General features: G+C 36.5%; 1 protein-coding gene across 1 annotated transcript; it reads right to left on the reverse strand.

Annotated features, from left to right (window-relative positions):
- Positions 1 to 3,092: 3,092 nt before the first annotated feature.
- Positions 3,093 to 12,110, reverse strand: LOC104232756 (probable glucan 1,3-alpha-glucosidase). Its single transcript, XM_009786023.2, has 6 exons — positions 10,328 to 12,110; positions 8,391 to 8,664; positions 8,123 to 8,258; positions 4,721 to 4,931; positions 4,136 to 4,342; positions 3,093 to 3,701 (listed from the first exon to the last, which is right to left on the reverse strand). Exons 1-6 carry the CDS (start codon positions 11,903 to 11,905, stop codon positions 3,336 to 3,338), a joined length of 2,772 nt encoding a protein of 923 aa, XP_009784325.1. The 5' UTR covers positions 11,906 to 12,110; the 3' UTR covers positions 3,093 to 3,335.
- Between the last annotated feature and the right edge of the window lie 934 nt (positions 12,111 to 13,044).

Raw genomic sequence — 13,044 nt, forward strand, 5'->3', positions numbered from 1 at the left:
TAATGCAATAAAATAAACATTGAGTGACAACCATGAAATTTACTAAATTTAAACTAATCAATTTTGTTCATTTTTCTTCTCTTCTTCAATATTTACCTCGAGAACTCGTCTTATCCTTCTTCTTCTTCTTTTTCCCCCATTTATTTGAGTGCTTTTAATTTAAACTTTATCACGGAGGATGAAGAAAGTTAAGAAAAACAAGAAGCAAAAACCTTTTGCCTTTCCTTCATCTTAATATTTCGTATAATTATTTTTTTGGCTTTACAAAATTCTATATGGGCATGTTTTACGCCTTATACCGTACCGTCATATCGATTATCACGTTAAGTTTTCTCACATCTTTTTTAATTTTTTTATATTGTTTAACCAAGGATTTTAATTAATACAATACCGAAATCTATGAAGTCAAATGCATATACATTTTCTTTGTCTAATGCTTCATCGTTTCCACTTATATCAAGTTTGATTAGACATGAAATTCAAAAAATAAGGAAATATGTTAAAACTTATATTCTTAAATAAGTCACGGAGTTTTCACTGATACAAAATGTTAGAATAATTATATGAATATACATGTAATAGTCCTAGTCCCATATGTAATAGAAGTAGGTTATATATTATGTGTATTTATTAATAGGGCGTTGTATTACAATTAACATAAATAATAAAAAAGTTTTTTGTGCATTCTCACATGGTATCAGAGCGTTGGTGAGAAAAGATCGATGTGTGTCACTCCAGCGACATCCGGAAAGACGAACTCAATCGCCGTGTAATTTTCCAATGACCTAGGTGACTGTTTGCGTCAAAGTCACTATTTATCAGTGTTGCGCCAGTCACTCTATGGTGTAAAACAGTCTCCTCCAGTCTGGTTTGACAAGTTCAGTATAGTTGTTCAGGAGTTTGGCATGATGCGTAGTGAAGCTGATCACTCCGTGTTTTATCGGCATTCTGCTTCAAATCTCCGTATTTATCTAGTAGTTTATGTTGACAATATTGTTATTACCGGTAATGATCATGATGATTTTACTAAGTTGAAGCATCATCTCTTCCAGCCCTTTCAGACTAAGGATCTAGGCATATTAAAGTATTTTTTGGGTATTGAGGTCGCTCAGTCTAATTCAAGTATTGTGATCTCATAGCAGAAGTATGTCTTAGACATTCTTAAGGAGATAGGAATGACAGGTTGTAGACCTGTTGACACTCCTATGGATCCGAATTCTAAATTTCTACCAGGACAGGAGGGATCTGCTTAGTGATCCTGCAAGATATGGGCGGCTGGTTGGTAAATTAGATTACCTTACAATGGCTAGACCTGACATTTCCTTTCCTGTGAGTGTTGTGAGTTAGTTTATGGATTCTCCCTATGATAGTCATTGGGATGTAGTTGTCTGCATTCTTCGGTATATAAAATCAAGTCTAGGCAAAGGACTATTGTTTGAGGATCGCGGCCATGAGCAGATCGTTGGATACTCAGATGCTGATTGGGCAGGATCACCTTCTGATAAACGTCCTAGGTCTGGAATTATGTTTTAGTAGGAGGTAACTTGGTGTCTTGGAAGAGCAAGAAACAGAATATCGTCTCATCCTAGTGCAGAAGAAAAATATCGAGCAATGGCTATGGCAATGTGTGAGCTAGTTTGCATCAAACAGTTGCTCAAGGAGTTGAAATTTGGTGAGATAAGCCAAATGGAGCTTGTTGTGATAATCAAGTTGCTCTTCATATTGTATATCCGGTGTTCCATGAGAGAACTAAACACATTGAGATTGACTGTCACTTCCTCAGAGAAAAGATACTCTCAGGAGATATTCACCAAGTCCCTCAGTGGTCCTCGTATTAGTTATATATGTAACAAGCTCAGTACATATGATTTGTATGCACCAGCTTGAAAGGGAGTATTAGAATAGCTATGTGAATATATATGTAACTAGTCCTAATCCCATATGTAATAGGAGTAGGTTATATATTATGTGTACTTATAAATAAGACATTGTATTACAATTAACATAAATAATAGATTTTTCTCCCGTGCATTCTCACACAAAATATGTCATAAGGGTTAAATGAAAAGTATACAATTATGTATTGTAAAAGACACATTGGATGGTAAATTAGTAATGATAGCTTGGATGAGAAGTTTACTTTTGAAAGGCATCCCACAGGCAACTAACAACGTAACATAACTATTAGCTTTGCTGTAGGGACTCAAAATAGCCACTGATCAAAACTTAATACCACTGGAGATAGCAACAGACTCAACAGAGGTAATAGGAATGATCAATCATGACAATGTTAGTTATGAACTTATTATTGTTGAATGCAGGCAGTTAATGCAAAGGCTGGAGTATCTTTGTCAAGCACATATTCACGGAACAGAATAGTGTGGTAGATCTGTTGGCCAAAGAAGCTGTGAAGAAAAAGCTTTTTAACAATGCGAAGATTTTGATAGTTCCTCTGGTTACAAATAAAATATTTTGGACAGACATCCTAGAAGATTTTGATAGTTTTTCTGAGTTGTCTAATAACTCTTAACATTTTCAAACAATTTTCTGACCCCACCTCTCTATTTTCCCTCTTTTTGTCTTCTTTCGATAATTCAAAATAATGTTTGATGACGCCAATGCTTACGAACTGATCCACACACTCATATTTAGGACTTATTAATAATCTCAAAATAATGTTTCTCTTATGACACCACCTATGAAGGCCAAAATTATGGAAGCTTAAAATGTGATGCATGGCAAGAAATTATAATTCAAACTCAAACCAAATAAGCTCGAGTTGTATGATTATTGAATTAATCGGTTTAGTTATTTCAAATTATCAATTTGAGCCTATAAATTGGTTTCTTCTTTTTCTAAGGAGTAAATGAACCTCCAAATAAAATATTCATATCAAATTATTTTATTAATTTCTCATTGCATTGTAAACGCTGAATTATTTGCAAGTATCACAAATGCTAACCAAATATTGCATTGCTAACATTGGTGTTTATGCAAGTATTATAACACCATATACTAGCAACCAAACGACCAATAGTATACACCACTTCAGTTACCATTTTATGGAAAAATTATATAGGAGATACTAGATATTGGCTGAGAGTTAGTCTTAAATTACCAAACTAGGATCAGAGAATTCAGAGACATGGCTCCTAATTCCATACTGAAAAATCTGATGACTCAACAAAGGATCAGCTTCAAACTATTCCTGTAAAATGATCTTCACTAATGTTAAAATCTTCTTCGTAGTCAGAAATTACTCTATTTGCTGGTCCAACCAAATATAAGATGTAGGGAGAATGTAGACTTAATGATAACCAGCAAGTAGCAACTTATTACAAAATTTGGATCGACCAATCATCTGCAATACGCACATTAGGCTTGCGGATGGTAAGAACAGATCCTCGATTTCCTTGAATGAAGAGTGGCCCGAGCTCAATTTCCACTTTCCTGTTTCCTGGTTCAACAAGGGCAGTTGTTGCTCCAGGAGACAATCCTAGCAAGATTATCCTCTCTACGGTGCACTCGGAAGAAAATCTGTCATTTCCAGCTGAAGAAGGCGCGGCATTTGAAGATGTAAGCTTTCCATTCGAGAATGTGAAAAACCGATGAATAAAGGCACCTTGTTTGAACTCAAAACTCTTCCCATCATCGATATAGAGCTCACCTTCAGCTGCTTGGGAACTATTAAGAGATATAACCTGCGGTATAAAAGATGCTGGATGTTAAAGATGCTAACAAGCCTTCGGGGATTTAACTTTTTTCTTTATCTTTTGAGAGCACCAAGATGGGGTACTAAGTCACAAAAATAGCAAAGTGTAAGCTGAGACCACTAGTTCATTGATGTCATGGCATGACTATACAAATTAACGCAAAATGCTCGTTGGAGAATTCCATGTTTGGCAAAGCTAGTTTTCATTAGATGCAAGATTTTGGATTCAAAAGGAAAACGCACTGAAATTGGACAAGAAGGAAGACAAGTCATTGGTGAGCCCGTTCTTCATTCAGTCTAGTTATGTGCTTAAATGCCAGGACTTTCGGATTTACAATGAAAAACATATCAGTTAAAGAACAGATGCAGCAAAGATTAGATTTACGTTAATGTGTTCCAATGGATTCAAGATATAGATGTTACCAGAGTATAAGGATCATTTTCCATCTGCGTCGAACTCCGACGGAGACGATCTTTTCTTGGTATGATGGTTCCAGCCCTTTGGAAAGAGGGAACACTATCTTCTGAAACCTCATACTTGTGTGTTTGACCTCCTTTGTAAGCAAATCCGCTTCTCAAATCATACCAGGATTCATCCCCTGGTAAATAGACAGAAACATGTTTCGCTCGCTGCATGGAAAGATATGAATTTTCAGTTTTAGTAATAGAGAAAAGAGATGAAGCTGATTCAAGAAAAGAACACCCCTGCAGAGAAAGAAAATGAGTTACCCCCTTCATTTCATTTTATGTGACAGTGTTTGACTAGGCACAACGTTTAAGATGTTAATTTAACTTGCATAATACATTAGTGATGATGGAAGAGAATACTATAGTTGTGGTTAAAAAGACAACAATCATCATATCAAAGTTAAGTTGTGAATAGTTTAATGTATTTAAATTCTTGAAAGTTGTACAAGAATTAGAATGGTGTCAAACATTTAAGATTGTCCAAAAATGGCAAAAGTGTCACAGAAACTGGAGAGAGCAGTTGTTTAGTTAGAACAGAACCTCCGTATAAATTCCTTGCACCAGAAGACCATTTCCAATCATGAAAGCCTCATCATTGCTAAAAGATTTTTCGTCTCCAGGGAACTCCATCCAAAGTGGACGAGCAACTGGTGTACCACTTGAGTTTGCTTCTCTAAAAAGTGTGTAGAAATAGGGGAGATACATGTAACGAACATGTATCGCTTCCCTCATCAATTGTGTATTTCTTTCTCTGTAATGGACATAACAACCTTTATTAATAATGAGATCTTATGTAACATGTGTAGGTCCTAAGCCCAACCTATTATATGAACAACAAAAAGAACTACTTAAACATTTAAATGCATACATTGTCTTGCACAAATCCATATGAGACCATATATTTCCTTGCATATAAGCATGCATCGAGAACTGATACAGGACCACCAGATGCTACGTGTTAACAATTTGATATTTTATTGGGAAACTACCTACAAGACCCATTGATAGAAACTTCACTCAAATAGTGCCACATGGAACTAATCCCACCATTCATGATTCAATTGTTCATCATTCCATGACTCCATTGATTTCGTGTTACAATGCAATGGCTCCTTGTCCTCATCTCTAACCTTATTGGAGATACCTATATGTTCCCATTTCACACAACTTACCACCTAATATGGTAGAAACACATGCATAGCTTTGATTCCTTGAACCTATTCATAGAAGTGAAGTATTTATAGGACCTCTTTGTCTTGTAAGCTATCTACTTAACCTTACAAACTTGTTGCAATCATGAAGATGATTGGATTATCAGGTAATGGTTAACTACGTCACGATACTGGATCAGGTGGCGACATTGGATAGATGGTAAACCTTAGATAGGCTAAGATCAAATCTAATACATGATCTTTAATTCATCCCAACAGGTATATCGCATATAGTTAAATCGTTTATTCCCTTGTTGAATTGTTAGGAATCTGTTGCTATTTTAAAAAAGTAATTGTCCACCCAATAGAGCTTAGCTATGGATAAGCTGAAATGTTCATGCGGAGACGGTCCACATAATCCCAGTGATGAAGTCAAACTTAGTGTGAATGGTTATTAGTTGTTTCAATAATTACTATTGCGTTTCAATTCCAAGCTAGTAGGGCCAATTACCTACTTTTAGTTGTTAATACGTCTAATTTCTATTGTTACTTTTTCTTTTGAAATATGTCAATGAATCTTGTAGGTACTTCATAACAAAATATTCATTTCCTAACTCGTTAAGAAGAGTTGTTCTAGGTGACATGCATATTTTATCATTTTCCAAGTCGGTACAAATTGTTAGTGAGCTTATTACTTATAAGCAAGCGACCACTCAGTTGTAAGCTATGTAAGCCAAGGATGGCTAGGAGTCATTTAATCAGTTTGAGTTTTAAGTAATGTTCTTCCAAGGAAAAAGAACAAAACACAAACGAACCCAATTGGTGCTCTTAGAAAATCTTAGCACCTACTGCAAGGAGAACAAAGAGCAGCTCTGTTTTAAGTAAGCAGCAAATTATCTTAGGCAGCTAAAAGGAGTGCTAGGAAAACTATGACATAGGGACTATCAATCATTTGGATAGGCATATTACGCTTATTGTGGTATTATGAATAAAAGAATTGATACTTCAAAATTTTGATGACTGAGCTAGAGGTACTATTGAGCAAGGCCAAGATCTCCAGATAAATCTCTACAATCTCCCTCCGTTTCTTTTATCTGATCAATTCTGTTTTTGTACTTTAAGGGACCATTTCAGAAGCCCAAGATGATGAAAAACATGCAATGATTCGTAGCATCTTTCATTCGAAATATTTCAACTGACCTTCAGCTACTCCAGTACTTAACCAATTAGATATACAAAAAGAATATCATCTTTCCAGACACCTATCCACGCCATCTTTTCCAAAGTTTAAACACCTCTAAACAAGGGGAAGCACCTAACATACCCATTCATGGGCTAGTCACATCACATGATTCATCAAAGATCTGAGGATTCATAGATTTTTCTTTTAATAATGTAATGATTTTACTGACCTAAAGGAAAAAATCTCACATTCTAAGGATATGCACAAGGTAGAAGTTTCAGGAAGTGAATTTCAGATAAAATATGATTCTCTACAAAGAGCAACCAACATCTAAGCTAATTGACCTCTCATATGCTCCAAAATCCTACATAAACATATATGCTACTTCTCGATACAAAATTATTTTCAATCCCTTCAAATACTTCAAGATTTCTCTTTCTAGATGGTCCACATGCATCTCAGAGCTTCCACTTTTGCTAGAGGTTCCACTTTTGCTAGTTTTTTTTCCATAACAGTGGTGTCCGAGCCAGCTTGTGTGCACCTGCTACCTCCCATCAACGCACCACGACCCAGACAGATAGGAAAAAATCACCTAGCAATTTTTGTCTTTGTTGAGATTTGAACCCTCTTCTTCAAGGTTTTCACCCACTCTCCTAGGCACACCTTTAGGTGCAACGTCCACTTTTGATAGTTACTAGAATTTTAAGTGAATTTTCGCCTTTGCAATTACTTGAATTCTAAGCTGGCAATGAATTCGCAAATTTATATTACTATTTTTTATTATTCTCCCAAATTTATATTCTTGAAAGTAGGAGTTTCGCTCATGACATTCAAGCTCAAGTCATATGGAGAAACAAATGACTACTTCAGGTCCAATGAACAGGACTAACAATTACTCCTTATGTCCCAATTTATGTGTCACTTTATCCCTTTTAGTCCGTCCCAAAGAGAATATCACTTTTCTATAATTAGAAACAATTTTAACTTTAAAATCCTCATTTTACCCTTAATGAGATGATTTCTAGCCACACAAATATGTAAAGCTTTTTTAGACCATAATTTTCAAAAATCTTTCGTTCTTTCTTAAACTCTATGCCAAGTCAAACAATGCACATAAATTGGGACGGGGGGACTAATATTTTATTTCTGAGCCTTTTAGCTTTTTCCTTGTTGTTATGAATCTCTTATCTCTTCAAGCTGGCTCGGACACTACCGTCATAAGAAATGATTCTCTTATCTATCACATTACTGGGATAGTTTATTTTTGTAGTACTGCTACTAATATTGTTAATTTGTTTATACTTGTTTAATATCATTACCTATTAGTTATTATGTCATACTTGAAGAAATTATATAAACATTCAAAATATATTTTTTACGCTTTATGCCAAATTGGAGTCAAGTATAGAGAGCTTGAACTTCTTACAACCTTAGACACGGTAATCTAGCATACAGAATGAGAAACATACATGATAACTTCGTGGTGAATAAGGATCACAGAAAAAGTGAAGAAATGAAAGACAAATATATGAAATTATTGAACATAGAGAAAAAGACATATCACTCTTGTATTAACAACTTTTTAATATTAAAATCGAAGAATCATACCCAAATAACCAAGGTTCCCGTCTTTTGGTGTCATGATGTGCATGCCCCCGGAAGAAGGGATAGTAGGCACCTAGTTGATACCAGCGAACTAACAGCTCAGTCTCAGGATTGCCAAAAAATCCACCAACATCCGCACCTGTAAAATAAGAAGGTGTACAGCATTTAAGAAAAAGAGAAACTTATAGTTACCTAGTCATCCACCCCCAAAAGAGGTTTTTTTTTTCCTTCTTGATAAGGTAAATACCCCAAAAAGAGGATAGTAACTAACCAGAAAATACTATTCCGGAGATGCTAAGAGTTAACACCATGGGGACTGAAACCCTCAAGTGTTCCCATTCAGCTGTATTATCTCCAGTCCAAATTGCTCCATATCTTTGACTTCCGGCAAAGAAGGCCCTTCCCAAAACAAAAGGCCTATCTTTTCCATCTCCGCGCTTTAGAAGCCCATTGGATGTTGCCATCTGGAAATAGTAACCATATGCATTGTGCAACTCCCTGTGCTCAACTCCTCCATGATGTAAAGCATCTCTTGGCATTGTTACCTGGCAATGAGAAAACAAGAAATTTTCAACGCCATCTATATATCTACTTGGCCGTCCCAATCATAGTTGAGTAAAATATCAAACTTGTTATATATTCTGAGAAGCTCATCCCTGAAAATTAATTAATTTGAAGTTCTTTATCAGAGAAACATTGGCCAACATCAAATCATTATATCAAGTACTAGCATGAATGGTAGTTTTCAGACTGAAGCACTTCTTGCCCAGGGTCAATTCTTTTTCTTATATGAAACATCTCCAATTTCTTTTTCACACATTCAGGGATACGCTCAGAATCATAACTTTCAGAACTTCATTGTAGCATTTATACAAGTTACGGAATTATGTAATTACAAAAGCTAAGTCAAGGCAACCTAAGTTGCTTGGACAGGGGTGCGGGTGTCCGACACGAGTGCGGATCTAGAGGTCGGATCGTTCGAGATGTAAATTCTAAGATTCGGGGATACGGATCTAGTACGGATACGGGTGCAGGGATTCGGCTAAAATAATTCAAAAATATATAAATATCTCTAAATTATGAGAAATTTTGTGGACGTGGATTTCTTTTTTATTCTCAAGTTATAGATAAGTAAAGGATTGATTTCCTCGGTAAGGTATGCTATTTTCTTCAAATTTAACATAGTTTTGGTTCTGATTTCAGGAATCAAATTGTATCCCGTCTCGAATTTTTACGTCCGTCGTGGTCAAAGTACCCATTGCTTGACCAAATACAGTACAAATCCCATACCCACGCCCGTGTCGTGTCAACACGGGTGCGGCACCTTAACTGCCATGTCGGAGCAACTAGGCACCAGACTAGAGCGAGTAAGGAGTACCAATGAGTTCAATTTCAGCTGATTGGCTTTGCCAAACTGGAGAATAATACGGAGCTAATGATTTGGTAGGGAAAGTGTTGATTCGCTTTACCAAAATAAAAATTCATTGACTGTCACGGTGAAAAAATCGAAGGCATAAAGGAAAAAATTGGTACTTAACTACTGGCAGTGTAATGTTGATCCTTTGGATTAAGCATGAAACATGCCTCTGCAGGAAGTTTGTTCCTTTATTAAATAAATTTCTGCCTAGTTAGTTTTGTTGTAAATCAGAACATGGAGTCGTCGATCGACATTTCCACCTTTTTACTCTCGACCACCAGTCCACCACAACATATGTTGTATCAACTCCAAGAGAATGCTTCTATCTTGGGGCCTTTGTCTTTCCTAATTGACCTCCTTGAAGACGTGTTCCACCATTCCGTGGACAAGTTTGTTGTTTTGTTTAGATGCACCTACTTGACATTCTTGCAAATGCAAAACACACATGTAATGGAGATTCTTGAAAATTCTTCAAATAGAATATTGTGAATGTGTGCCTTTAAGGGGAAAACTTAATATAATTATACTATTCTTTTATAATAAAAAGGATCCTGAGACGTGGACAGTAGCAAGTGAAATCTGACAAAATTAACTGCATTCTTGAAAACTGCAAGACAGTCTACCCTTGTAGAATTTCAGAGACAGGTATAAGCAATCTATTCTTCTATCAACGAAAATACTATAAGTGTGAATATGCACAAAAGCAGAATAATCTAATATGAATGCTGTCCCAGCATAATGGAAAAGCACCAAAAACAAAGAAACAAAATAATCACAGGCAAATTATATACCTCTGGCCCATTGAAGACGGAAGGCTCATTCATGTCATTCCAAATGTGTAAATACTGAGTTGAGCCAGTGTAGCTATCAAGTGAGAATTTGTCGCCCCACCATGACCTAATCTCGGGATTCAGCAAGTCAACATATGATGAGGAACCGGGCCAACACCATCCATCATAATCCTTACCAGTAGCATCCTTAACATAGTAGCCCTTTTCGGAGGCCTCCTTGTGTATATGGTAAGACTCATCCCTCTTTATATGAGGATCCACAATGGTAACCATGTGCCTACCCTTCGCGGCCAACTTATTCTGCATTTCTTCTGGGTTAGGAAACAACACCCTATCCCAAGTAAAGTACTTCTTCCCATCCGTGTGCTCGATATCAAGCCACAAGACATCATAGGGAATGTCATGCTCATCAAATTTTGAATCAACATTATAAACATCTTCCTCGTCTCTGTAATTCCATCTACATTGATGGTATGCAGTCGCGAATAACTGTGGCATAGATGGCCTCCCCGTTACACTAGTATACTGCCTAACCACATCCTTTGGTCCAGGACCAATGAAAAAGAATGTATCCACTACACCAGCCTCACTCATCCACAAAGTATCAATCCTTTGCTTGTCCGAGGGCAACATTATATTCGAAGACTCATTGGAATTCCAACCAGATCCCAATACATCAATCTGCATTTCAGCAGCATTCAACCAGAAAAAACCCGAGCTACCCCTGGCTTTCCCGTGCGAAATCATGAAAGGTATGGAACCATAAAGCCCAAAAGGTGATTCGTGAAGATACTCAAACACGTCAAGATTAAACAACCTATAAGGCTCTGAAAATTCCTCCATATCGGGGCCCCTAGTTGGTTTCAAAGCAAAACTAGTAGCATGTTCAGGAATGCCATAAACATAATCTGCACCATAAAAGGAAACATCAAAACTAATAGATTGTGGACCATAAGGCCTGGTATCAGTATGACTCCTAAACTTCTCCTCCCAATCATCCCCTTCTTTCTTCTCCCTCAACTGTTCAAAATCAAACAACCCATTTGAGTTAATGGACAACACTCTCTTCCCACTACTTTTCTCTCTCACAAAGACCTCAAATGGGTCATGTCTCAACACCCCTTCATACCCATCAGACAAGTAAACAACAGAGGAAACACCGTCGATTTCCTCCTCCTTCACTCTCGTTAACCACAGCTTCTTGTTCAAGAAATCTTCCTCAATCACCTCAGGAACTTCAAATCTTTTCTTGGGCCGATTCAAATTTTGATCTTCATCGATTTTCACCCTCATCACACCATCTTGGTAGGCCGAAAGAGTGAGGACCAAAGGCTTATTGGGCTGTTCGCTTTCTGGGTTTTCTTCTTTGTGGACAAGCTTGGCTATAAGATCCCCATCGGAGATGGACACATCAGTGGCGCGTAGATTGCACGATCCGTGTTTTCGGGAACGGGCGCGTTTGCAAAATGGGGTTTGGTTGCAATTTCGAAACTCCTCTTTTTTCCAGGAGTAGGCAGAGGTGGCCAAGAGGAGGAGGAGGAGGAGGAGGAGGGGATAGAGGAGAGGTGGAGCTCTCATGGTTGCAATTCGAGATCAAATGCGGAAAGATATCATAGAAGATCGAGAAGAACTCAGCAACCTAGAAATGGATGCTGCTGTGGTACGTATATTATTGCCCTTGTGTAGTGTACAGTACTTTGCACTCTGTATATTCGGCACTTGTTTGGAAACTTGCCCGCTGAAGGAAATGGAAAAAATATGTCTTTGAGAAAGCTGTGAAGGGTCATCTGGTTGGGAAATAAGATCTCTAACAATATAATTACGCGATTATAATTATGGGATTATAATATTTATAATTAAATAATAATAAAATTACTTAATTCATAGTTGATTTATTGGACTAAAAATGAGATAAGAGGTATAATATTTAGAGCCGTCAAAATGGGCTTGGCCCGTGAGGCCAGCCCAACCCAGTCTGCTACTTGGGTAGAACTGGGTTGAAATTTTTTGAGCTCATTTAAAACTGAGGCTTATAAGTCCGCCCTGGCCCTAGAGGCTTGACCAAGGCTGGGCTTGGGCCGGCCCGTGGGCCAAAATGAATTATATTCAAATTTAAATATTTAAAAAAAGTAAAAACAAAAAAAAATATTAACTATAATCCCCACTAACTAACCTTAGATTGCTCATTTACCCTTCCATATCAATTAGAATTTATATTTTTGATATGCACGTAGTACGACAAGATTAGTTTTCTTTTGCTTAATTAACAACGAACTATGAAAGTTTTAAGTGGCCAATAATATTTTTTTTCAAAAGAAATATTATTCTAAGTGGCCAATGATCAGTTTGGTTACTTTAATATATTATTAATTATTAAATGGCTCTTCGGTATAGAAAAAGGTCAAGTTTTAATAGCCAAAAAAATTTGACAATACTAGTAATTATCATGAGTTTTAAAAATTTCATGGACTATAATGATGAAATCGACAAACAATGTTACACCTAAATTAAAAAACCTTAACATATAAAACTTATTGAAGCAATTCCTGAACCTAAGAAAAGTGAAAGAAAAGTTCTAAAAATATTCATGTAACGTTAAAAAAAGATGAGCTAGAAATATAGAGAATTTGCATTTCAATTACGAGATTCCTTGTCAAATATCAAGATTCTTGTACACTCTAAATAAACTGAAGTCGTCATATGATCAAGAGATTATA

The sequence above is a fragment of the Nicotiana sylvestris genome, chromosome 5 (genome assembly GCF_000393655.2).
Source record: "Nicotiana sylvestris chromosome 5, ASM39365v2, whole genome shotgun sequence".
Lineage (NCBI taxonomy): Eukaryota > Viridiplantae > Streptophyta > Magnoliopsida > Solanales > Solanaceae > Nicotiana > Nicotiana sylvestris.